This window comes from Pan troglodytes, chromosome 16, assembly GCF_028858775.2.
Source record: "Pan troglodytes isolate AG18354 chromosome 16, NHGRI_mPanTro3-v2.0_pri, whole genome shotgun sequence".
NCBI classification, from domain to species: Eukaryota; Metazoa; Chordata; class Mammalia; order Primates; family Hominidae; genus Pan; species Pan troglodytes.
Window position 1 is genome coordinate 93,260,371 of NC_072414.2, and position 18,271 is coordinate 93,278,641.

The 18,271-nt window shown below is 49.0% G+C and overlaps 1 protein-coding gene across 8 annotated transcripts in view; it reads right to left on the minus strand.

Moving 5' to 3' along the window:
- PCSK6 (proprotein convertase subtilisin/kexin type 6) overlaps positions 1-18,271 on the minus strand; it is a 198,027-nt gene that overhangs the window by 83,917 nt on the left and 95,839 nt on the right. For all 8 annotated transcript variants that reach the window (XM_054667239.1, XM_054667237.1, XM_054667238.1 and 5 more), the window contains exons 8-11: positions 14,807-15,019; positions 11,050-11,150; positions 5,764-5,867; positions 3,526-3,643 (exon numbers count right to left, since the gene is read on the minus strand). In XM_054667239.1, coding sequence (XP_054523214.1) covers positions 3,526-3,643; positions 5,764-5,867; positions 11,050-11,150; positions 14,807-15,019 — 536 coding nt within the window. The remainder of the gene's footprint in view (positions 1-3,525; positions 3,644-5,763; positions 5,868-11,049; positions 11,151-14,806; positions 15,020-18,271) is intronic.

An 18,271-nucleotide genomic window follows, 5' to 3' on the forward strand; every position in this document is an offset into this window, starting at 1 on the left:
TCTTCCCTCTTGCTCTGCTCTTCACCATGGGAAGCAGCTGAGGGCAGGTTCAGGACATTCAGGAAGTCCTAGGATTCCACCATGAGAGGAAGAAATCAGAATGAGGCCAAGAGAGTAGACAGCTGGACCCAGAAATGTGCACGGAGAGGGGGCAGTTAGAAGAAGACGGGAAAATGGCTGTGTGGGAACACTTCCTTTTCATTTTCGGCCACGTGATCCTAGCAGCTGGGAACCCCGATGGGGAAAACTCGCATAGCTGTGGGGATACTCGCAGCTCAGGTGGAGATGACCCCGACAGGCAGGCAGGCTCAGTGGCAGAGCTGGCTGGACCTCCCTGCCAGGAGGGGAGACCCACAGGTGGACGTGAGGCATGGAACTCTGCTTGGTAACACCACTCTCTCTGGAGGCCCTTATGTCCTCTGCAACAACCATGTTACAGAGTTAAGCAAGTGGTTTGATAAGCAAGTGGTGTGAGACGGTAGACTGGCTGAATATCCCAGAAAGAGTCTGAAACCGCTAAAGGTAAAGATGACTTTTCTTTAGAAACAGAAGTCTGATTCTTCTCCTCTTGGAGTTTGGAGGGTCCTTACTTTCCTCAAAGGACAGGAACAATGTTACACTGTATGTGACGGCGGGTTCCCTCAACCTGTGCTGTCTAGACTCCGTGTGCTTTCACTTAAAAAACAAAATAAAATAAAAATAAAAACAACCACTCGCCACCTAGGCACCACTCTGCCATCTTAAAACGATTTCTGGCAGGAGAAGAATGCTTCATTCAGGAGCCGCCCTGACGGGGACACGAGCGGAGGCGCCGGGGCAGAGGGCAGCCCCCAGGTCAGGAACCAGACCCAGGAGCCCACCTCCCTCACCTAGCCTCTGAGGGTCCAGGCTGCAGGCGTTTTCCAGCAAAGACAGAGAAGGCAAAACCTCCTTTATCTCAGAGACTCTCCCACGTTGTTTCAAATTTGACAGTCTAAGGCTCCTCAGAGAAACTGACGCCTTAAGAAGTCAAGACTGAGGCTTGTCAGGTGTCCGGCCGACCTGCCGGGGCCTGGAGTGACCACTCAGCGGTCAGTGTGCAATTAGCCACGGGAGAAAAAGGTAATTTTTCAAACGATCCTTCTGTGGCTATTCATCCAGCTGCTCAGCCAACACACACTCTCTGCATTCCTACCATATGCGAGCCCTCCACCAGACACATTTTTCTCAACTATTTGTGGCAAAAGAGTGTATTACAAGAGTAGAGGCATATTCAAGGAAGACCATCTAAAGAGAGTGACCTGTATTTGTTGATAAAGAAATATATCACTTTCAGTCATCACACTGTTTCTTTTTCAAACACGTTTTCCAAAGGGAACAGGTAGTTACGGGAAAAACACACTCCGTTCTGTATCAGATACAAGGCCCAGAGAAACACCGTTCTCCTTAAAAACAGCTGCGATGGCAGCATTGGAATAATCTGATTTCCTCTCCTAGTGGGCTAGGGTTCTTGCTTTCTGATTTACTTTATGGCTGATTTTTTTTTTAAATAAAAATTTTGGCCAGGCACGGTGGCTCACGTCTGTAATCCCAGCACTTTGGGAGGCCAAGGCGGGTGGATCACCTGAGGTCAAGAGTTTGAGACCAGCCTGGCCAACATGGTGAAACCCTGTCTCTACTAAAAATACAAAAAAATTACCTGGGCATGGTGGTGGGTGCCTGTAATCCCAGCTACTCGGGAGGCCGAGGCAGGAGGATGGCTTGAACCCAGGAGGCAGAGGTTGCAGTGAGCCGGGATCATGCCACTGCACTCCAGCCTGGGCAACAAGAGCAAAACTCGGTCTCAATCAATCAATCAATCAATCAATCAATGAACAAATATAACAGATTTAGAAAAACTTACTGCAAAGAGCAGTTCTGGGTGTGCCCTGCTCATGGGAGAGAGATGAAGCCAGGGCCCTTCTGCGTAAGCCTTATTAAAAAAATCCCAGTGCTTAAGCCTGAAGAAGGTTGTACGGGGCCAGATAAAAGCCACACAAAGCTGCTATGCTCTGTGAATAATAAGCAGTACCCCACAACCTGCAACAGAGAAGGGGCTGACCCAGCTGCTCCTGCTCAGGCCTGGTGGATTCACACTGCAGCCTCCCAGGGCCGGTTAGGCTGGGCTGGGGCTACAGCTCCAATCTCTAGCAGGTGGTGACAGAAAGGACAGCTGCAGCTACTCCTCAGTTCACCTTCTGGGAGGAGCAGATTCCTGACTTGGGCTGAGATGCTAAACATGGGTAAGAATTTCCAATACTAGGCTGAGCGGTTCAGGCTGAGGAACTGATCCCCTACCATGGAGCAGATTCCTGACTTGGGCTGACATGCTAAACATGCGTAAGAATTTCCAATACTAGGCTGAGCGGTTCAGGCTGAGGAACTGATCCCCTACCATGGAGCAGATTCCTGACTTGCGCTGACATGCTAAACATGCGTAAGAATTTCCAATACTAGGCTGAGCGGTTCAGGCTGAGGAACTGATCCCCTACCATGGAGCAGATTCCTGACTTGCGCTGACATGCTAAACATGCGTAAGAATTTCCAATACTAGGGTGAGCGGTTCAGGCTGAGGAACTGATCCCCTACCATGGAGCAGATTCCTGACTTGCGCTGACATGCTAAACATGCGTAAGAATTTCCAATACCAGGCTGAGCGGTTCAGGCTGAGGAACTGATCCCCTATCATGGAGCAGATTCCTGACTTGTGCTGACATGCTAAACATGCGTAAGAATTTCCAATACTAGGCTGAGCGGTTCAGGCTGAGGAACTGATCCCCTACCATGGAGCAGATTCCTGACTTGCGCTGACATGCTAAACATGCGTAAGAATTTCCAATACTAGGCTGAGCGGTTCAGGCTGAGGAACTGATCCCCTACCATGGAGCAGATTCCTGACTTGCGCTGACATGCTAAACATGGGTAAGAATTTCCAATACTAGGCTGAGCGGTTCAGGCTGAGGAACTGATCCCCTACCATGGAGCAGATTCCTGACTTGCGCTGACATGCTAAACATGCGTAAGAATTTCCAATACTAGGCTGAGCGGTTCAGGCTGAGGAACTGATCCCCTACCATGGAGCAGATTCCTGACTTGCGCTGACATGCTAAACATGGGTAAGAATTTCCAATACTAGGCTGAGCGGTTCAGGCTGAGGAACTGATCCCCTATCATGGAGCAGATTCCTGACTTGCACTGAGATGCTAAACATGCGTAAGAATTTCCAATACCAGGCTGAGCGGTTCAGGCTGAGGAACTGATCCCCTACCATGGAGCAATCTGCTACAAAAGCGGAAGAGGCCTCAAAACAGTGGTGGCTTGAGAAGTGATTCCTTTCCCAGCTGTACAATCCACAAGAGAAAACGCAGACATGTGCAAGCATGCATCGTGCACACGCACGTGTGCACAGAATGCGTGTGTGAACACCTCCCCCAGCCACACCTTACAACAGAGTCAGCTCCAAACCCACGTGCCTGAGAAGTCACCGATGCCACAGCAGAGCCTTACCTGGGTCTCTTGTCTGAGGCGGCCACACACATGTGCTGCGATGGCACTGCTGTCCACTTCTTTGCCTCCACAACGAGAGCTTCTGCGTCCACCAAACCAAATCCATAGAAATGGCTAACTGAAAAGACAGGCCCTTCAGAGCCAGGATCTCCTGCCTCTCCCAGGAAGGGAGCAAGGCTGGCTCTTGCATCTGCTGGGCCCCATGGAGGACAGATGGACCGTAAGACTCGAGGTCTCCTGGGGGCCCTGGGCTGCAGGACGGGTCCCCCTGAGGGCTGCTCAAAGGTCCCAGCTGCCTCTCTCTCTCTGAACCCAACTCCTTCTGCTAAATTTAGGAGTGTGGGTCAGGAAACACGTCCCACTTTGGTACAGAGTAGAAGTGCTGAGAAGGTCTAGGAGTTTCTTTTTTTGAGACAAAGACAGGTTCCTTTACATTAAAAGGGCTTGTCAGCATCTATGCTCCCTGAATCTAAGACCAGACAAGAGAAAGAAAATCTGAGACCTCTTGGTTCACACAATTACCACGTGCCCGAAATGCAATAACACAAGGCTGGACTCATCTTTTTTGCCATTTTCTTTCCCTGCTGAGTTCCCAGAGCATTCCGGGAAAACAGCACAGCACAGAGACAGGCTTGCGAACTGGCCCAGTCCAGTATTTAATTTGGCCAGGGCAGGAGACTTTCAAAGTTTAATTTAAGAGGCAAGGTCAAGAACTACATACAATCTATTCTTCTATTTAATTAGGCCAGAATTAAAATATGGGTCAGCTCTTGTTACAGCACACCACTACCACCGACATTCCTGCAAAACAAAGATGAACTAGCCCAATCGATGGCCTCCTTATTAAAAGGAATGTCCCTTGGCACTTAGGGTAACTATGCTTGACCTATATTTTACAGACAGTAGTATCAGACTTAGTGTCAAATTAGTTAGACCTGAGCTTCAGAAAAGGTTAAAAAAAAATTCCTCCCTAACATAAATACTACGGCCAAATGAAATATTTTTCAGTGTACCTGATAGGAAGTCAGGCAAACAGGTCGGGCACAGTGGCTCACACCTGTAATCCCAGCACTTTGGGAGGCCAAGGCAGGTGGATCACAAGGTCAGGAGTTCGAGACCAGCCTGGGCAACATGGTGAAACCCCGTCTCCACTAAAAATACAAAAATTAGCTGGGCGTGGTAGCAGGCACCTGTAATCCCAGCTACTCGGGAGGGATTATTTGAAGGAAAATCGTTTGAACGCAGGAGGCAAAGGTTGCAGTGAGCCGAGATCGTGCCATTGCGCTCCAGCTTGGGCAACAAGACGAGACTCTGTCTCAAAAAAAAAAAAAAAAAAAAAAAAAGAAGTCAGGCAAACAAAGCCAGTAGCACTGTCCTAAAATTACCTGCTTCAAAGGCTGCAGACAGCCAGCTTAACGAAGCCCTGACCATGGGTTGATTTCATGGTACCTAGGTCTGTACCAGGCTGGGCTGAGGGTAGAGGCCCCACTGTCCTATGATTTACTTTTATAACACAGGGACTGGCCAAAAGAAGTTTTACAGTTAGAAAGTAACTTACAAAACTATCTCAATGTCCTCATTGTACAGATGAGGAAACTGAAGGCAAGTTTCAAAATCACAGAGCTACTCAGGGCTAAGGATGCAAGCTGCCCTCAGGTGGCACACAAACAACATTTATTTTAATAATTATGGATTTGTTTTAATGCACATTAGAAAAAATACATAACTACATATCAAACCTATGATTAACTAGATGTAGTACAGTTTCCTTTTAAAATACATTTTTTTATGTCAAAAAAAAGTAGTGGGGGCAGTAATTTTTTTTTTAAGAGATGGAGTCCTGCTGTGTTGTCCAGGCTAGACTCAAATTCCTGGGCTCAAGCAATCCTCCTGCCTCAACTTCCCTAGTAGCTGCGACTATAGGCACACGTCATTGCTCCTGGCTTAAAGAGAACTATGAGTAAATATTGGTATAGGTGGTGTCTCGGTGTGGCCAAAGTTATAGAGTATAGGAGACCCCAGACTCTTGTGACCTGAGGGTTCTTCCGTAACGTCACTGTGAGCTTCCGGGATACTTTTCTTAAATAGCTGCACATGCGTTTTAAATTCTTGTGACACACAATTAATAATAACAACAAATGCTATTTGGAGAGTCCTTTTAAGGAATTAATGACACCCCCACCCCTTCCTACACATTCCAGGGCCACCCAATGGTCCACCAGGACGCCACTGCCGCACCTTTATGACCTGCGCCGTTCACTTTCCAGTCGCTCGCTTTCAGGTGGGCCGGCCGGGATGTCTTCACTAGCAGGTGCTGGACGTCCCTCCAGGTTAACTGGCTGCTGCAATGACACAACACACTCTAGAGTCCACACAGCTCAACAACGGCAGCCACACAGGCCACTCAGAGGCAGGGGGTCGGCAGCCAACCCACGTCTGAACTCGAGCAAGCCCCTCAGGCTAAGGACTGCATTCCTTGGCAAGGGTTTATTTCACCACCTCTTTGTAAACAAGTTTCCGGCAACTAAATCCTGAGGGAAAAAAAGGTTCAATGGGTGACCCAAAATTCATAAGCATTAAAGCCTAGCCTTGCTGCCAAGCTCTGCCTGAGTTTGCCCAGAGCCATATGGGAAATTCTGAAAATACAAGACACTTAACATAATAGTAAATGTTTATTAAATACTTGGGGTTATTCTTCATCCTAAGCAAATACAACAGTGCGTAAGAATAAGTTCAAACCACCATTGGCCGAGATTCCATCCTGTGTGGACCCACTGGCTGTAGATTATAATTCAAGATTTTATATATGATTCTAAATTTGCAAAATATTCTTTTTGGGGAAGTAGAAACATTTCATCAAAAGAATACAACATGCCACTAATGTAACTAAATACACAGATGATTTTTTTAAATTTCTAAGACACATTTGCTCACCCCTGCTTTTTGTGTGTAAGACAGGGTCTCGCCCTGTTGCCCAGGCTGGAGTGCAGTGGTGTGATCTTGGCTCACTGCAACCCCGACCTCCTGGGCTCAAGCAATCTTCCTACCTCAGCCTCCCAAGTGGCTAAGACTGCAGATGTGCACCACCACACCCGGCTAATTTTTACATTTTTTGTAGAGACGAGGTCTTGCTATATTGCCCAGGCTGGTCTTGAATTCCTGGGTTCAAGCAATCCTCCTGCATTGGCTTCCCAAAGTGTCAGGATTACAGGTGTGAGCCACCACACCTGGCCCACCTTTTTTTTTTTTTTTTTTAACACCTCTGAAATCCAGATCCATCTTATGATCTGCTACCTCTTATAAGCCCCTCTGCCCACAGCAACCAGGAACGGGTTACATTGCCTGGAGGTACTGAACTTGGTCCTGTCTATTCACAGTGTCATTTCCAGGTCTAAATAACTCTCAGCCTAAAAGAACTCTTCAATAGTTACAAAAATTCTAAGAGATATGGATGTATTGTATAATGGCAGCACTTCTGGTTTCTGTGGTACATAAAAAGGTGCATCTTACAACTTTATGGCATCTTGGATTCGATGAAATATAGTATTTTTCATACTATCTGTACACAGAGAATAGTATAAAATAAGAGCATTGTTCCTTTCTTCTAATCAGTATTAAATGCTATGCAACCTGGATATTTGAACATACAAGCTTTCCGCAAGGCTGCTTTAAAGCATGGTAAAGATAACAGCTACATGTGAATCAGTAATGAAAGGAATATATTTTTGCCCTATCAAACAGCTGAGTGAAAAGAAAGATGTATGGGCTCATAGTTCTGGCCGCCATTTGACAGATAAATATTTATAGATCTTTTATTCCTTTTTTAGTCGGTTAAATTGATGCCGACCTAGGACTTTCTATTCAATCAGAAAATTAACCAAGAATAAACGAACATCTCTCGAGTCCAAGACTCTCACTCCCTAATATCACAAACACATACTCTTTCTTTCCAGACCATCTTCCCAGGGCTCGTTGGGATGCAGGTGACCAGAAGCACACGCCCCAGGCTTGTCTCGGTGCACGTTTACCAGGAACGCACGCCGCGCTCTCGGTGCGTGTTTACCAGGAGCGCACGCCGCGCTCTCGGTGCGTGTTTACCAGGAACGCACGCCGCGCTCTCGGTGCACGTTTACCAGGAACGCACGCCGCGCTCTCGGTGCGTGTTTACCAGGAGCGCACGCCGCGCTCTCGGTGCGTGTTTACCAGGAACGCACGCCGCGCCACAGGTGCTGCCTCAGGGAATGTGACTCTAGGAACACCGACTAAGTAAAATCGGGGGAGCTGCTGCAGCTGAGGGGGCCTGGGGACGCAGAAGAGAGAGAGCTGAAGTACCCAGCGGCCCCGCCCTCCCCAGTGGCGCCTGCTGGGATGTCACAGGCGTCTCTCCAGTGGCCCACTCTGTGTGTGAGTGTGCGAAGACGTACGGAACACAAACTTTCCCATTTCAACCATTTGTAAAGGTACAGCTCAGTAGCATTAAGGACATTCACATTGCTCTGGTACCGCCACACCCACCTCCAGAACTTTTCACCACCCCCAGACTGAAACTCTGTCCTACGGGACACTCAGCCCCCATCGCTCCTTCTGCAGCCCCTGGCAGCCACCATGCTACTTTCCGTCTCTATGAGTTGGATGGCCCCAGGTCTCCGTGTAAGTGGAACCACACAGGATCTGTCTTATTTCCCTTACCACAACGTCCTTGAGGGACCTCATCATAATCTGTACCCGAATCTCCTTCCTTTCAAGGCTGAATGTTCCACGTGTGTACAGAGCACACTTCGCTGATCTCTTCGTCCATCACGGACACTCGGGTCGCTCCCGCCGTTCAGCTGTTGTGAACCATGCTGCCATGAACGTGGCTGGGCCGGTATCTACCCGAGTCCTGCTTTCAATCCTGGATATCACCCACAAGTGGGATTGCTGATCGTCTGGGGAGTCTGTTTAATTTTTTCAAGGACGCGCTACACTGTTTCGTATGGCGGCTGCTCTGCACACTCCCACCCTCAGCCCCCTCTTTGCCTGTTTTCCTACGAGAAGCTCACCCATGGCGTTAAGTCTTGGGTATACTCCTTCCCTGGGCTCACACTCTCCAGGCTCCAGCCCTGGCCTCCCCTGACTTCTCCAATGTGTTCTTGCTGCTCCTGGCTGGTCACTGGCTTCCTCACCGTCTCTCCCCATCCGTGTCCAGTGGCTCAGTCTCCAGGCCTTTCCCTGCCAGGCACACCTGTTCTCCTCCTGCATCCACTGGCCTTCCTGCGGCCCACACACCAACCTCACTGTTAGGGGAGGATTCTGAGGCCTCGAGTAGCCCATGGCCGTGCACCCTGGTAGAGAGGTCACAGGTGCAGGCTTTGGAGTTTAGACAAGTGCTGACATGGCCACACCCCATGCTGCCCGTGCAACCTGGCAAGTTACTGCTGTGTGTCAGCAGGGCGTACTCGAAGACGGCTACAGCCAGTCCTCCTGGAAATCTTGAATTTAGGTGCCGGGATGACCTTTGGAGTGGAGGACAGAATGGGTCCAGGGAGTGAGAAAGTTAGGAACCATTTTCTCATGAAAAAATCTATTTTATTTTTGACTCTAGCAATAAAATCACAAATATAACCGCATGGAAAATATGTCTAAGAGAGAATGTTGAAAATGTTTTCTGATGAAGAACGGATGTTTGAAAAGTACCAAGACTGTCCCAAAACCATGGGACTCCCTTTAGAGAATTCCAACACATATGGGTCTTCCTTCATTCTGGCCCCACGCTGTCTGGGGGCCCTCCCCAGACTCTCAGGGAGCATCTCCACCCAGAACCATCTGGCTTTGCCCCAGTTCCTTCCACAGCAGTAGTGAACAGAGAGAGAAGGCGGCCTGGGGCCAACCTGCACAGGCGAGAGCTATCCCAGGCTGCAGGTCTGCTCAACACAGGTTTTCAAATTCCCAGACATCAACCGTTCCTTCCTTGACCAATCCTATAAGTGTCGAGTGCTCTAGACTGACATTGTTCCAAATGACGTTTGCCTGATCCGTCCCCTGTATGTGTCTGAGGAGGAGCTAAAATGATGAGGAAGATGACCGTCTGAGCTTTCACGTGCCCACTGACCAAGTTTACGGGGACAACGCGCCCCGGAGCAGGGTTTGTTTTCCATTTAGCTCTTTGCATGTTTCCAATAAGGAATGGAGGAAAATACAGCGCAAGGAAGGGTAAAGTATGCGAATGTGAGTTTCCACACAAGCAACTCATTATGAAGAATTTTTAAAAAGAGCCTCAGGACACAGAAGCTAACATTTTGGCCTGGAAATTAAAAATATCAAACTGTTCCTTTGTTACATTGGTAGCATTTGAGTGTTACACTCAGTTTGTCTTGTGCAAATCCACATGCAAACATACGTAATTACAAGCATTGAGGCATCCCAACCACTCTTTTTGAGTTATTTGAAAACTCATCTACAGCAGATGACTACTGCAGAGGGCTGGTTTGTTCTCTGCCAGTTTTGGTGACTAAAGTACAATTCGGATTTGACTCTACGACTCCATGTGCGGTTAACTTGCTTTTCTTTCTGAACCAACAACACATACACAACTCAAGAGTTTTTCTTGACTGTTAATTTATAAATGAAAGTTCCTAAAAGGAAGCCAGCGCAACCTGAAGTGTGGATTTGGTGTGAGGTGCAGAATCAGAGGCAGGCCTTGGACTCTGGCCCAGCCAGCCCCCGTGTCCTACAAAGCCCACAGGAGACGTGGGCTTTAAGAAAGGAAGAAACCACTTCACGCCCATCAGGATGGCCTAAAAAAAGGAAGGAAATTTTGATACGTTCTACAAACGGGTGAACCTTAAAGACATTATGTGAAGTGAAATAAGCCAGGCACAAAAGGACAAATCCTGTGTGATTCCACTTACATGAGGCACCTAAAGTAATGAAATTCATAGAGACAGAAAGTAGAATGGTGGTTGCCAGAGGCTAGGGCGGGGGGTCAATGGGGAGTGTTATAGGCTGAACTATGTCCCCTCCAAAATGTATTCATCGAAGTGTTAGGCCCCAGTACCTCAGAATATGATTATATTTGGAGATAAGGCCTTTAAAAAGGTAATTAACATAAAATGAGATTATTAGGGTGGGCCCTAATCCAATATGACCAGTGTCCTTATAAAAAGAGGACACAGCAGAAGGGGAGAAGTCAGCTTTCTGCAAGCCAAGAAGACACCAACCCTGCTGACACCTTGATCCAGGAATTCCAGGCTCCAGAACTTTGAGAAACTAAATTTCTGTTGTTTGAGCCGCCCAGTCCGTGGGACTCTGTTACGGCAGCCTGAGCTGACTAACCTGGGCAGCTGCTGTTTAATGGGCAGAGGGTTCCAGCCTGGGAAGAAGACGAAGCTCTGGGAGAGGGATGGTGGTGCAGGTGCACGACTCACTGAATGTGCTTAATGCCGCTGAGCTGTCCACTTCAATAGGGTGAAAATGGCCAGTGTCATGTGTATTTTGCCACAATGTAAACATTTTTTTTTTAGAAAAAGGTAAGTGGGAACTTACTTTGCTTCTAGAGCCAAGGCGATGATGCCCGCCACCATGGGGGCAGAGACTGAGGTCCCAGTGTGGCCATCGGTACAGCGCTGACGCAGATCCGTGGTGACCTGGGGGAGAGAGAAGCACAGTGAGGCGGTGACGGCAGACAGGCTAACTCACTCTCTGGAGAAGGCTGGGCTGCTTCAGCTGCCACTAACCGGCAAGCGTGGCCCTGGGTCCTGGGTCTCGGGAACAAATAAGGTGTTAGGCAAATGCCTCTCGGCAACCACAGGTTTCCACAACATCTGCTGCTCCCTGCTAAATCACTCTGTAGGAGACAGGCAGGGGCAAGAAGGCCAGCCGGGAGTACAGACCGTACGCTTTGATAATAATAGATCAGCTGGTTCCCTCCCTACTGCAGAAGCGCATGTGGAAAAAATGGTAAAACAATAAGAAACCAAGACGCACCCCACAAGCCCTCCTCTCCGGGTCTGCTGGACTTTGTGGCCTGTCACCAACAGCCGAGAGTACCCACGGCAAAACCATCAGAGTCCACACCAGCTACCCGTAAGTCACCCCCTGACTTCAGAGCAGCTAGAGGTACCCACGTGGCTCAGAGAGAGTTTCTGCCTTTAGCCAGTAGGTCATAAACTGGGTTCTCCACCAGGACGTCCTCCTGAAGAAGCAGATCAACCTGGCATGTTCTTGACCTCCCAAGGCCTGCTGCACAGGGCAACAAGGCAGGTACCGCTAGCTGGGGGCTCTGCCTGCCCTCCTCGGAGGCACTGGCCCAGGCTGGGTGTGGGATGGATTCTGGACCTCACTACCACTCAGGCTGACGTGTATCTCCCTTTGGACTGAAACGGGAAGCGGGTGCTGGGGGTTCAGCCTGTGTGGGTTCAGGTGTGCTAGGTGGGCTTGTGGCCCCCATCATCTTTGTCCCCTGGCGTTATTCCGATGAGCTTTGCAGATGGAGTTAAGGTTGGTAGCCAGCCGACCTTAAAGCAGGAAGATTATCCTGGATTATCTGAGTAGACCTGGTGCCACCACACGGCCCTCCACCTTGGAAGAGGAAGGCAGCAAGGCTGTTGGAGAGAGGAAGCATTAGAAGGACTGGACCCACCGCTGCTGGCATTGAAGAGGGAGCTGAGGAGTAAGCCAATGAATGTGGGTGGCCTCCAGAGGCTGAGAACGGGCCCCAGCTGACAGCCCACAAGGAAGTGGGAAACTCAGTCCCAGAACCACAGGGACCTGAGTTTTGCCAACAGCCCGAGTGGGCAAGGAAACAGATTCTCCCGGGAGCCTCCGGAAGGAACCACGGCCCTGCCAGCACCTAGCTCTTGGCCTCGTGAGACTCAAAGCAGAGACTCGGCTGAGGCTCCTGGACTTCTGGCCTACAGGACCATGAGATATCAATTTGTGCTGTTTTAAGCTGCTAAGTTTGTGATAATTTGTTATGGCAGGAATAGGAAAGTCACACCCACCCACCCACCACAGGGCTCCAGTGGCCGATTTGCCTAACCTTTGAGAATCAATTTCACAGTGAGAGCAATCCAGATCCTCTTCTGAACTCAGCACCTTCCTTGCACACGTTTTAGCTGGGCCAACTGTCTAGGGAAGGTGGGGGTCTGGCCTGTGTCACACACAGGAAGATGTGACGGGAATGCCAACAGAGACCAGTTCCCTCCTTGTTTGTTTCAGTGGGGCTGGGGTACCTCAACATGGGGAGGGCAGCTGAGGGCATGGGAAAAGGGACAAAAATGCTCCCTCTCTGACCCCAGCATCTTCATATGCAAATGGACACCATGATATAGATTTCAGGGGTTCTCGGCAGATCACAGCCAGGCACCTGAACGTACTTGGGCTTGGTAAATGGTGGCCAGGAGGAGAAACTAGGGGTGGCTGGGCAGGAGGCCACGCTCCCAAGAGCATGTGAGGCTCACAGCTGGTTCTCCAGCTTCAGAGAAGGGGGTCCTGGGGAGCGAGCAGAGGGGCCTACCCTGGGAGGGATGGCTGAATCAAGGTGGACAGCCCCTCCTGAGTCCTAGTGCCACGCCTGGGACACAGCTCGTGTTCAGTGAACGAACATACCCTCTTGTTCTGGTGAGAGATGCTTACTTTAGGTTTTACTCCTCTATAAAGAGTCATGTCTCACCACGGGACATCCCTCGCTCCAGGTGGACACCTGCTCACATTCCTCAGACTCAGAGGGACAGAGAATGCAGGTGGACAGGGTTGTGATTGCCATCACAGGCCTGCCTGAATGCTGGGACTGTGATATGTCAACTGTCCTGAGCAGCACTCGTCTCCCTGGAGGATATCTAAGAGGACTCAGAACAAAAGCTGGGCTCTAGTAGAGCTGAAAATAACACTCCTCCTACTGTCAGAGCAGACTTCCCGGGCAGTGACCAAGACAAAGTATATTTTCTCTTTTACCGTTCTCCAAACTATACCCTTCTTAACCACATATTATTGCTCAGGGAAGAGAATTTTAAAAAAAGAAAGAAAAAGCATTTTATAGCAAAGGCACGCACACATGCATGGCATACGGATCACATGCTGACGTGATTCGTAATGCAAATAAAGCTGCAAGTCCTGCTTCCAGGGTTGAGAGACACCATCCTGCCTGCACGCAGTCCATGTTATAAACTGTCCCATAACTTAGCAAATTCGAACCTGCATCCATTCGGCCAGCAAGACTATGTTGGGTTTTGGCCAACTGTCTGTCTAATAAGATCCTAGCAGGTCCGTGCTCAAATGAGCTGGATTTCTACATAAACAGGACACCATTCAGCATCTCAGCTGCCCGTCCCAGGGGTGCGTACTCCGGCAGAAAAGGAAAATAACAAATTAATACCTTAGTTAACCAGCCCGAGCCGCTACCAGGCTGGCGACAGAACGATGGCAGCTGACCTTTCGCTGGTGCGGAGCAAAGCGGAGAACAGGAAGCCTGTATGCTCCCACAGAAAAGTGTAAAAATAAATTTGCAAATAACTTCTAAAGATGTGGCTGAGCAGCTGCAGAAATGAAAAGATGCTAGTGAGCTTTAAAATTTAACCATGTCTGGCCAGCTCCACAGTCTCATTTTTAAAATGTCTACAAGTCAACGTAATGACTTTGCACTTCAGTTCTGCATTAATTTGAACTGGAAACCCTCCCTTCCTCTTTTTTTTTTTTTTTTTTTAAGTAGGAAAGTATGTAGGGAAGGAAAAGCACAAATTCTACCTGAGTACTAAAACAGTTACCTTTTAAAAGACAAATCATGCTTATGTTCACTTAAGTAAGCGGAACAGACAGAAACCACTGCTCGACTTAAAGTGTCCAGAAAAAGTGCTTCTGTAGCAACAGAATGCCTAGAAGAACTCCTGGATTTCTAGAATGTCTCAGTATAAAACCAAGTCTTTCTCTTACTCTGTTGTACACGCTGGAACTGGATGGGTTCATTGGATTCCAAGACATGTGACCACAGAATTTCAGAGTTAAAACAAGACATCATGAGAAGGAACCTCGTTCTTAAATAATATTTTTAGATCTCTAAAGCCAGAGAGGGGTTTAACTGCTATTTCTGTGCAAAGATTAGAAAGCCAGTGTCCGAGGAAGGCTGCCAAGGGACTGGGGTTTACCTCGAGGCTCAAATTGTTCGCCGATGGGTGAGGCTGGGACCCTGGGATCCGGAACAATCTGGCCTCAATCTAACCCATCTTTCTGAGAAAGGGAGAAGAAGCTCATTCCCAGAGGGCTGAGGCACTCACTGTAAGCACTCCAACTTGCCAAGAGAACTTACGATTTTTCGCTCATAAAAGGCCCCACTGCTGTAGGTGGTGGCCAGGGTGGAGGCACACTCTTCCAGGTACCAGGGCTTGTAGCCATTCTCGGTGGCGCTGCTGACGGAGATGGTGTAGATGCTGTTGGTGTAGCCATCGCACGAGCAGTAGTCCCCCTCTCTCCCGCCATTCCCAGATGCCCAGACGAAAATGGAGCCCAGGCCCTGCCGGCCCTGGAGGGACAAGAGGAACAAGGCTTAGCCCCGCAGCAGAACCTCGTAGGGTGGGTCTCCCCCTGAACCTAGAGTCCCATCTCCCAAATGTTCCTTCAAAGGGATAAGAAGGTTGCATTCAGACCATCTGGATGCTGCTGAGAGCATGGTTTTGGGGGCTCTGTTTGGATTTTAATGGTGTGCCTTTGCCTGTGGCAGCAGCCTTAAAATTGCAGAATCACAGGATCATACAAGGGAAAGGGGCCAGAAAGACTCCTCTGTTCTTCACAGGAAAATCAAGGGTCCCAACACAAGCTGCTCTATTCCAGAGCCATGCCTGTCATTTCCATCGCAATGGCCTAGGATCAAAGAGAGCTAGCAGTGCTGCAAATGACACTGAGATTACAGATGATGGCAGAATTTACAACTTTAATTTTTCTGGGTTGAAAGAGCTGGTCTGGTGGGGAAAAGAATGATTTTTCTGGAAAACACACTTGAAGAGGTACCCCTCTTGCAGAGCGAGCTAAATTTGCAAAGAGGGATAGGACCATGAACTCTGGGTGAAGACAGAATAGGTGGAAAGGGTTACGTCCAGGAAGCTGGTAGCAGCTTGTGGGTGTCCTGTCAGAGCTCCCTGTGGTCTCTGCAGTGGGTAAGTATCAGGGTGGTCTGATTTACATCACTAGCCAAGGCCAGGGCCTCATTTGTGTGTAGGTTTGCTTTCCGTTTTTTTGTTTTTTTGTTTTTTGTTTTTTTTTTTTTTGAGACAGGGGTCTTGCTACGTTACCCAGGCTGGTCTGGAACTCCCGGGCTCAGGTGATCCTCCTGCCTTAGCCTTCAGAGTAGCTGTGCCTACAGAAGTGTGCCGCCATGCCCAGCTGTGCACCGGTGTTCATTGTTAAGAACGTACACATGAAAGCAAGTCTTTGAAAGACAGCAGCCAGTCAGGGCGGATTCCTGCAGCTCCGCTCTATCCTATACCCACAGGATGGATGATTTCTGACCACACTGAGAATCATTCCAGCCACAAATACCAGCTAAAGATTAGCGAGTGGAAGACTGAACTGACGGATATAGTCCAGATGGCTGGATGGGCTGGTGGTGCACAGCTGGCCTGAGAGAAGGGCCAACGTCCACCTCCACGGGAAACTGGAGCCACTGGCTGGCCATCACGTCCTTACTAAGGACTGTCCTTCCCAAACAAACAGAGGAAATTTATACTTATGCTCAACAATCGGCCAATTTAAAGATAACTTGCACACCAATTCTGCAATCCCCGTAGAGCCAAATTGAAGCCTGCTGCTGACCAAACATGTCACACTCACTTTTGGAGCACAAGGAGTGGACCCGCCTGCTCTGTACGCTCACACCACGGGGGTTTGTAAACCAAGGAGACTCCAGCTCCAACTTGAGGCTCCCAAGAAAGCCCACAGCAACGTTCTTGGAGCTCACGCAGCCCCGCTGCTTAAGGCTGCCGCGTCCACTCTGCTTTCTGCATCTGCAAGGTGAACCTGTCGGGGTGGACAAGAGCTCAACAGAAAGGTCCCTCCCAGAAAAGCTAACCTTCTGAGAGAAAGGCACAAAGAGCTCAGGAAGGTGGTGTGTGTGTGCATGTGATTACCTGCAGGAAGAGATTCAGCTGAAGCCGGTTTAAAGCAGCTACAATGCAAATCAAAAGGTATTTAACCCATCAGAGCCTGTCCTTATTCCAGGTGAGAATTAGTCCTAGACACTGCCACTCGTAACTCCCCACCCCACTTGAGATGACTCATAAAATGTTGTCCTTTTGCAAGGTGGAGCATGCAACCTTACTGCTCCAGGAGCAGAGAATGGCCAAAAACAGCACTCCCCAAACTTGAATGTGCACACCCTGGAGTCACCTGGGAACCTGTTACAATACAGACTTGCCCCAAAGTCCAGGGTGGGCCTGAGAGTGTGCATCCCTAATGAGCTCCCAGGGGATGCCAGTGCTGCTGGCTCTGGACCCCACTTTGGATACCAAGAGCCTGAAATGCTCAAGGTTTGCATTCACAGCATGCACCATGCATTTACTATGAGACCAACCCATCCTCATAGGCATCAAGGTACCAACAACCTTTCCCCTCCTTAAAACGGTTTCTGGGAAGGAGACATGGAAATGAGGCAAGGAAACAGCCAGGTCTGAGGAGTGTAGAGATGTTTTAACTGTCACTGACGACTTTATTTTCATTTCCCAGATCTTCCAGTGGCTTCATGGAAGCCATGGGACAGAAGCTGTAGGGGACATTTCAACCCTAGCCACGAACTTGCACTTCTTTTCAGTAAACTCACAACTTCAACCCAATCAAATCGTATTTCGGTGTCTTCCCTGGGGAGGGAGAGTTCATTTCATGAGCTCAGAAGCGACTCAGGGCCAGCAAACACTGGCCACCTGGACGCGGCCAGTGTCTTTAGCCACAGCAATGTCTAATCGTCCCTTCTGAATAACCAGGTGTGAGAGGAGCCAGGCTTCCTAAGGACCAACGTTAAACAGATCTTTGTGCCAAGTTACAGCTTCCACAGTCTCTCACCGCCGGACCACATCATCTACCAAAGATAAAGTCAGATTTCACAGAAGAAGACTGTAGGTGACAAACAGGGCCACAAGGAGGAAAAACAGTTGGGGGAATGTGGTTTGGTTTGAGATCATCAAATTTCTAGGAGGATTTTCAGTGACAGATCGAGACAGTTGCGATTTAAGGTTCTCTGTATGACATATTTTACTTCCAAATGACAAAAAAAAAATCAAATGACCTCAGTATTTCACAAAACTGTGACAAGAATGAGGGGAAACCACGTGGTCCCCTCTGCAACTTCCCCACTCCCCTGACAGCTGGATGAAACCAACACTGCTCAGAATTCAGAATGCAAAGATCCCTCTCTGCAGCTCCAACCTCCCCAAGCCTCCCATAGGCTCAGTGAACCAGAGAGCCCGAACGATCACTGCCAAACAACCAGGACCCCTCCTAGACGGAGGGTGCCTCATCCTAGGAGCTCAATCTTTGGAAATCATCCCGTAGAAATGACAGACGCTCAGCAGGAACACCATCCAAAGCAATATGTTCTATGCAGGAAACCCGCCCTCCAGCTTACCCACCCTCTCCGAAGCTTAAATACAGCTTGATTTTTAGGATGTCTCGCTTGTCATCAAGACTGAGATCCAAGCGATCTAGTGGGTTGGAGCTGGGAGCTAAGTAATGGAAGGGTGATTTATGTATTCGGTAGTTCTTGGTGGGCAGCAGCTGACTTGGTCAT